Source organism: Colobus angolensis, unplaced genomic scaffold (assembly GCF_000951035.1).
Source record: "Colobus angolensis palliatus isolate OR3802 unplaced genomic scaffold, Cang.pa_1.0 Scaffold63, whole genome shotgun sequence".
NCBI lineage: Eukaryota > Metazoa > Chordata > Mammalia > Primates > Cercopithecidae > Colobus > Colobus angolensis.
This window is the reverse complement of record NW_012119932.1, coordinates 988,556-997,653: the sequence shown is the minus strand read 5'-3', so window position 1 is coordinate 997,653 and position 9,098 is coordinate 988,556. Positions and strand designations below refer to the sequence as shown.

General features: G+C 33.6%; 1 protein-coding gene across 1 annotated transcript in view; it reads left to right on the top strand.

Moving 5' to 3' along the window:
* The window catches only part of GPR158 (G protein-coupled receptor 158), a 438,191-nt gene that overhangs the window by 423,336 nt on the left and 5,757 nt on the right, over positions 1-9,098 (top strand). Inside the window, exons 8-9 of the mRNA XM_011963821.1 lie at positions 1,453-1,591; positions 6,991-7,096. Of these exons, the coding sequence (XP_011819211.1) occupies positions 1,453-1,591; positions 6,991-7,096 (245 nt within the window). The remainder of the gene's footprint in view (positions 1-1,452; positions 1,592-6,990; positions 7,097-9,098) is intronic.

Below are 9,098 nucleotides of genomic sequence, written 5' to 3'. Positions count from 1 at the left end.
TTAAAAAAAAAAAAGAAAAACAGAAAAAAAAGAAAATCTCAGAGTTACCTGATTCCCTTTTCTCGATCCAATAAAACTTGGCTGGAAACATTCATAGTATGGCCAAAATCCACCATGCTGAATAAGACAGACCTACACTAGATCTCATGGAGAGTTCAGAGTGACATTAATTTTTTTCTTTGTCTTCTGGCTACATCAGGGTTTTAGAGTAGCTCCTGAGACATTTGTTTATTTAAGAGATTTTGAATAATTAAGGCCCTACCTACTGTTTAAATGCTGATTGAAATATACTGAAACTTTGACAAGGAAAACACCTTGGTTTTTAGATGGATGATCCATGTTTTGAGTGGATTTCAACTGTTGACAAAGTTCTATCTAGATAATGCATTTGATGAAATGTTTTCTCCAAATTAGAACTTTCTTATTAATTAGACATTATCTTCCAGAAAGTTCATACCACTAAGACAGATAAAATGAGTTGTATAGATTATCACTCAAAATGAGATGAAATAGCAATATTTAGTTTGGGAAAAGTGTCAAATGAAACGTTTAATAATAAAAACCATTATTTAACAATTACTACATGTCAGAAACTATGTTAAGTGCTTTATATGCATTATTTGATTTAATTAGCACATAATCACATGAAATACATACTTTTATTATCCTCATTTTCCAGATGAAGAAATTGACCAGAGAGGTTAAGTAAATTGTCTAAGATGGTGCCAAGTTATTTAAGGATAGAGCCAGAGTTAGAATTATGTCTAACATGGTGCCGAAGTCCTCATTCTTAGCTGCTACACTGTGCTCGTCTCTTCTGACTTCAGTGATCAAACAAGGCGATTGTGAATTTTACTAAACCTTTCCACACTCAACCCACAGAAGACATGATTTCTGTCATGTGTGACAAAACAAGGTTTTATTTATAAAATATGCCACTGAATGTTTAGCAACCTGTGTTCTCACATAGCTGGCAATGGTATCTTTACTTATTGTACCGGGCTTACTGCAGTTAGAACTTAAATTTCTAGAAGCTGCATATAAACATGTTCTAAAATTTTGTTGCTGTTGCCTTAGTAACTTTATTGTGACCTGAGTATTCCACGAGCATCCTAAACTTAGGTTGGGGATATGGAAATCTATTTTATAATGGTTTTAGGAAAAAGCAAGGTATTAGCAAAAAATTAGAAGATTCTGAATGCTATTACAACAAAGTATACATTTAAATGAAATGCAATAACAATGAAGTGTACCTTTGAAAAATATTCCATAAACTGAATGAAATTTAAAAATATATGGCATTTGTAGTTGTATGTGAATAAGACTTTCTAATCCATCTATTTCTAAAAAACTTACATTTAATAATAGACAAAATGCATGCTAAAGAATTATAATTTTATTTTTTCTTCACCTATAAAACTGATGAAAATGGTTTGTTTGTTATTTTCACAGCTGAATTTTTATTCCTCTTGTGGGGTGTTTATCTCTGCTATGCAGTGCGGACAGTCCCATCGGCATTCCATGAGCCCCGCTATATGGCTGTTGCAGTTCACAATGAGCTCATCATCTCTGCTATATTCCATACAATTAGGCAAGTGATCTGTAGATCTAGTAAATAGCTTTTATTTTTCTGATATGTTGCAATTTAAATAGCAAAATTAGATAAGATGCATAATAGAAAGACTTAGGAAAGATAGCATTTTATAAGTTGACTAATTTCTTTTATAGATATGGAAAATGAATAGTTTGTTTTTAAAGCTGTTGTTAGTTCCTTCTGCTGTGTTGTTTATTGTCTTCTATTTTGAAGGTTAACTCAATGTTACTGTACTATCTTAAGCCACTTATGGAAATGTAATGGAGTATTGTTTATAATATGTAGCACTTTTCATTATGAAGATATAATGCAGTATGTGCATACATTGTAAAGCAGATACAGTTAACTCATCTATGTTTTCATTCGTGTTTAATGGGCTGGTTTATATTTTCAAAATCTCAGTATTCATATAGACAACTGATATGTATGAATTCTGTGGACTTCAATCTGATGACTAGATTATCTTGTGCAATGGGCTTTGTCACTATCACACATTCTAGTAATGGATTTCTGGGATAAGAATGTATAGCTTGGACCTCTATTTTGTGATCATCCCAGGTTTCTCTTTAGCAGATGAGAACAGAGGAGGAAGACAGTGGCTTATCATGAACAAAATGAAACATATATGACTTAACTTCTGAAAATGTGTCCCTGATTCATATTTGAAAATGAAATGAAACTCTCAGGGCAGAACTGTAAGAAGGAATTCTGTCATTTAAAAAGCAACAAAAAGATGTCATTCAATTGCTTGACAGATATGGAAAGTCAGGACACACTTCAGAAAATTAGAAATGTTGAATATTTGTCTCTGGACTCAGTGGAAAGAAGGATCCCCTTTCTTTGGTTTCTGTTCCATTTTTGGCCTTCAGACTCTCCTGGAGATCAGTGAGAATGGAAGAGAGGGTGGGAGGAGGAGGCTGTGGGCCTGGGGGAGTTTTGTAGGATGCCTATCCTCTCTGACTTTAATCAACAATCAGAAGATGCGGTCTTGCATCATTAGAAAGAGACATTGCCAGACAGCAGTGGGCCACAGTTACTGCCTACACTTTTAAAACTCTTAAATAAGAAAAGGAGGTATCTATGGTCTGACAACACTGGAGACTCCATCAAGAGGCCAGGAATCTAGAGAACTGGCCTCTTTGCTTTGTCTTGCCCTCTCTCTCAAGAGAGAGGAGAAAGAAAGACTTTAGAAGAGAAAGGAAAGATAACAATGGAAATATAAGATTGTAAATAAGCAAAGTAAGAAATGGTTTTTCAGCTACTCAGACTGGAGTTTCAGGACCTAAGAGAGGATGCCCTTAGTCGACAGTATCTGGAGTGCCATAGGACGTCTCCTCCTGATGCCAGAGCTCGATCAGCCTTGCCATTTTCCCCAGACTTTCTTCCAAGAAAAGCTAATTTTTTGCTTATTTGCAGAGTATTTCATGATACAACAAACATGCTTTTCTGCAACCAGTTACAAGTTAAATGTTAACAAATCAACTAAAGTTAACAAATCAACTAAAGAGTTATAAACCAGTAAGGTGGCTTCTCAGAGATGAATTTAAATGTCTTCTATGGTCAAAGTGTGCTTATGTAGTGCAGAAGGTTGTCCACCAGCCTTTTAATAAACTGCTGGATTTTTTTAGAAAGAAATTGTCCAAGTACTTAAATCTGTTTACAGGTTTAATATCTAAATATCCTTTTATTCCTTAAAGCTGACTCTGTTCAGTTCTCATCATTAAATTTCTTTTCTCAATAGATGTCAAACTCTAAACTGACCCAGGTTCTTTCAGGAGTAGGCATGGTAAACTATCCTTAAATGAATCTCTTAAAAGTTTAGGCTGAGCACAGTGGCTCACGCCTGTAATCCCAGCACTTTGGGAGGCCGAGGTGGATGGATCACGAGGTCAGGAAATCAAGACCATCCTGGCTAACATGGTGAAACCCTGTCTCTACTAAAAATACAAAAAATTAGCCAGGCATGGTGGCGGGCGCCGGTAGTCTCAGCTACTTGGGAGGCTGAGGCAGGAGAATGGCGTGAACCCAGGAGGCGGAGGTTGTGGTGAGTCGAGATTGTGCCACTGCACTCCAGCATGAGTGACAGAGCAAGACTCCGTCTCAAAACAAAAAACAAAAACAAAAACAAAACAAAACAAAAAAAGATGTTTGTTAAAGAAAAATCGTAAAACGATAAAGAAAAAAGTAAACTCCTCAATCACACTACCCAAAGATAATCACTGTTGACATCTTAGTATATCACTTTTAGATGTTTATGTGTGTTTGTAGATTTATGATACATTGCACTTTATAGTCTCCTTTTCAGTGTCACAATGCAAGTTAGCATGCTGAGAAGTCCTGCTGCAAGAAAACCTATTTAACTAGCATTTTGCAAACTTAATTGACTATGGAATCCCCCTAAACCTCACTTGATATTTCATAACAGCATCCCCACTTCAGAAAATACTGTTTTACTACTGATTCAAGGTGACAGGAAGTACACATTAAATACTAATTGAAAACAGCTTTACTACTTTGCTTTAAATCTTTCCTACAGAGCCCTAAGCAACCCATTGGCCCAGCCGGAATAATCATATGAACATGAGCTTGGTTCTTACAGACACATGCTCTGATTGAATGCTCCATGTTGAACCTAGTAAATTTGGTGTTGAGTAGACATGACGTACTTACAAGATCAATTTTCTTCCAGACAACTGTGTGGACCCTTGTTACTTTTGAAAAGTGAGAACTTCCATTGGTAGCAGTATGACAGACAGAGGCTAACTAGCTTGATAGGCTTTGATTTTTTAGCAAGCTTAAATAAACCTGAAGAAGCCCTGTGTTTTAAGTTCCAAACTTGACCTACTATATCTTTCTGCCTAGACTAGATTGGATCAGACTGTGATATATTGACTTTAAAGAATCATAGCATATATTAGCTACTCTCAGAAATTTAATTTATATGTCTCTAAAGGATGAAGGAATGGAATTATAGTTTAACACAGTAAATCTGCATAACACTGATTTTGAGGGAATTGATAGGGAAAAAGTAACAGGCAATAATAAATCAAGTATGTACAATGTCTTATTTACATATGGACTGAATTTATATATGTGATGGTTCAAATATTTTTAAAGTCCAAGAATAAGCAGCAATAACATAATAATTTAAATCAGCTATATCCATCTTGGTAATTTTTTCTTGAATGGAATAATATAAGACCTCTAACATTGAAAAATATATTCTCTATCAATATAGCATGTGTTCTTTCTTATATGCTTAAAATATAAAATTGTTTGTGTGTATATATGTATATACACATATATAAGTTAAAAACTATGACCACACATTATATGTAGATTTACCTTTATTCATACCAAATTGTCAAATTGCACAAAAATAGACTAATAGCAAAGAATTAAGTCTAAAAGGATAAATAACGCAGAGGCACTTTACCTAGCCTATTATAATCCCTTATTATTTTTAGTGCTAAGCATAAAGCAAACCTGTGAGAAAGTACAAGACTTTTAAAAGTGTGTTTATTTTTAACCTCAATTTTCAAATATTTTATGCTCCTGGCTTTTAGACCTATTTTTTAAAAGATGAAATACTCTGGAAAAAATAAAACTTTAAAATTAGCGCAAAACCCAGTTTTTCTCAAAATATTTCTAGTCGGAATTACAACCTTAAAAACATGGCAGTAATTTAAAACTGATTAATTTGGGAGTGATGTCTGTATATTTAACAGTTGGTGGTTTTTTGAAGGTTCACTATTTTAAATTATGTGCAAGCATTTGTCCTTCTAGATATTGTCATGCTAGCTTAAAGTGTATTTGGTTTGCATTTAAGATGGAATTCTCAGTACATGAGGATCCCTTTATGAATTTGTCTCCTTTAATGTAACTTTCTGCTCCAATACTGGAATGACCCCCAACAGACTGTATTTGCATTATTTTTCCAGAGTGTTATATCCTTTATATGCCTCAGTGACTGTTACTTATTACTGAGTATAATGATCGTATTTCAATGCTTAAAAAAAAAAAAAACCTGACCCAGGAAAACAGACTATGTCAAAAGTCTTTTCAGAAACTTTTGTCAAAACTGGTTCCAGTTTTGCAGTCATATTCAAGGTATGTGTAAGGTCACACTTTTCTCACAAAGAAGTTAGAGAAGATGGTTAGCCAGAAAGCCCTATCCCTATTTAATGAAATGTGAGCTATTGTGATAAGTGCCCTATACTTTATGTATGTTACAAGCCTATTTGGTTTACATCTCTAGACACAAGGGAAAACAGTTCTCCATTTTGGGTAACTCCTGAGCTTCCATTTTAGCTTGATACTTAAGGGAGCAGCATGGAGGTGAAAATGAGAAAGAAATTCTCTTGATGACAATTTTAAACATTACTGATAATTTACTTAGTAAATTTGTCATTAACATGGTAGAATGAAGATATAAAAGTTAGTTTCTTCCTATTTTAGCCATTAATATATGTTTGTTTTGTGATTATAATATGGGCATTGTCTTAGGATGTTAACTTTGCAAATTTGATGATGTAAAACAAAATTGTAATTCTCTGACTTCAAGTGGCAAAATGTCATATTTTGCCTTCATGGGTCAAGAATGGATAAGACCTTCATAAAAGCAACCCCTGGTTTCTGCGTAAGGATGAATCCTTAAAACATGAACTGTGTACATACACCTATTAATTTATGAAAATATTCCCAAATTACTAGACTAGACCCTTAGTACTGAATTTCTCACCATTTTTCCTGCAGAGGCATACTGGAACACAACTTTATAAATTTCTCAATAAGATAAGATTTTTAAATACTGCATTTTAAATTTTAGACAGTTTGATAATTTGGAACAATTTATTTTAAAGGGTACGTTTTACAAACCATTAGCATGTTTCATTAAGTGGTTTTACCCATTAATTGTTTTATCATTTGAATCGTTGGATTAGTCACAAAGATAATTGTCCACCATTTTTCTTAATTATAACTCTTTTTAAACATTGATGTTTTGTAGGCAAATTATGAGTTCTAACAATATTAGAACTCATAACGCTGCAAATTTGTATTATAAGTTTGTAGCCTACTCCTCTTTTGAATTTACATATATTTCCACTTTGATTTTCGGAGGCCACTTTACATACAAAATAATCATCTTAGGAATTATGCTGCCTTTCTTACTGTTGTTAATCTAAAATCATAAATAATAAAGGGTTCATATCTCATGCATCAAATTAAGCTTAGACTTTATTCTTCTGAGATGAAAATATATGCCATAGAAACAGTAATACAATTTCCTTTTTCTTTTTTTAATACGGTGAGGAAAAAAGAGTTTCCAAGTAATCCTAGTGTTTTAAGTAGAATCTTAATCTTGGATTGTTAAACTCAATAACTTCTCATTTCAGATTTGTTCTTGCCTCAAGACTTCAGTCTGATTGGATGTTGATGCTGTATTTTGCACATACTCATTTGACTGTGACAGTCACCATCGGGTTGCTTTTGATTCCAAAGGTATTCTTCTGATATTACTTTTTTTTTTTTTTTTTTGCAAAACTTATTTTAAATGAACATGGATTTGTTTATCCTTTAGGCAAATGGAAGTATGGAAATTTGCTTAACATTTAAAACAGTTTTAAAGCTCCCTCCTCAGGAAACTGGCTGGCTGTTTTCTTTTCGAATTTTGGAAACTTCTTACATTTTTAAATGCCTTTGTTTGTACAAAAACCCATCATCTGTTTCAGTCTTTTTCCAAATATATTGATGTCTAATATGTTTTAATTATTATGGGCTCATTCTAGCTGTAACATCAAGATCATTTTTAAAAAGAACTCTTCTATTCTAACAATCCTCTTGTTTGGATTCATATCCAGAGAAATCTTGTGTTTGAAACATTCAAATAAATTTTTATGTATATGGAAATAAATTATTATATATAGAGGAATCTCCTTAATGATAGACACTGACAGACTTATCCAGGCAGCACCATGAAATGAGGAAAAATGAGCCAGGACTCAGAATACAGGGATTCTAGACTCATGGCTCTCCCAGAAACTGGCTGTGTGTTATGACAGTAGCCAGGACTTTTGATTCTTTTTTTTATGATGTAATAGTAAGGCTTCCTGGAATAAAATAAAATGATATTGGAGTTTCTTTTCTGTGGGGGGAATGTATTATACAAATTATAGCATTGTTATTATTTTCCTCTTTTATACATAAACACAATAGTAGAACACTGTGTATCTTTTCAGTGCCACAAAATACAGCGTTAGCACAACTGAAACCAGAATTGTGATTTCTCGTCTTTCACTCCAGGCCTTTCCTCAACTCTCTCAGTTAACCAGAGCATTGAGATTCAGCCTGATTGAAAAGGCTAAACCATTGTAAACAGAACAAGATACCTATACTTGAATTACATCAACTAGACACAAGTATTTGTATAGATTATCTTAACTATTTTAATACTTTGCATAATACGATTACACTTTTTTTTAGATGGATGGAGGTACACTGAGATTATTTAATAAATTGTTACTGAGTTCCAAAGAGGAATGAAAACATCTGTTCATACAAAACACTTGTACATGAATGTTCATAGCAGTGTTATTCATAATACACAAAAAGTGGAAACAACCCAAATGTTTACCGACTGATAAATGTATAAACAACATGTGGTATATATCCATATGATGGAATATTATTTGTCAGTAAAAAGGAATGAAGTTCTGGCACGTGTTACAACAATGAGAAGTACAAAAGCCAGACACAAAATGCCACACATCGCATGATTCCATTTATGTGAAATGTCCAGAATGGGCAGATCTATAGAAACAGAAAGTAGATTAGTGTTTGTCACAGGCTGGGGGAAGGATGAACAGAAATGATTGCTTAATGGATTCAAGTTTTCTTTTTGAGATGAATATTCCAAAACTATTCCGGAATTAAATAATGGTGATGGTTGCACAACCTCATAAATGTAACAACCAGAACTGACATGTACACTTTAAAGTTATAATTTTTGTAGTATGTATGTGAATTCTATCTCAATAAAAAGAATGTTAAAATATTATAGAGGGGCATTGCTAGGCATTGTTATATATCCTTAGAATAAGAGAAATGAACAGATGAAAACCCGTATTCTCACGGTACTTATATTCTGGAGAAGGGGAGGGGGGAGGGGGAGACAGACAAATAAGGTAAGTATTTAAAACAGTATTTTAGATAGAGATAAGTGCCAAGGAAAAAAAATAAAGCAGGAAATGGACAATATATGACAAATGACATTATTTCTTAAACCCATAATTGTCTCCAAGACTTTGAAAACAAGAAAAAACAATTTCATTTTTATAAATAACCTCCAGGTGGTGTAACCAGTGGCATACGATATTTTGGAGGGCAGGAAATCTATGACACTCATAAAGTGGCCTTTAGTTCATGGCATCTGTGGGTCTCACAAACAAATGTAGAAGAGTAAAGATTCAGTTTACCAGGGAGGTTGGAGCAGGAGGATGGCTTC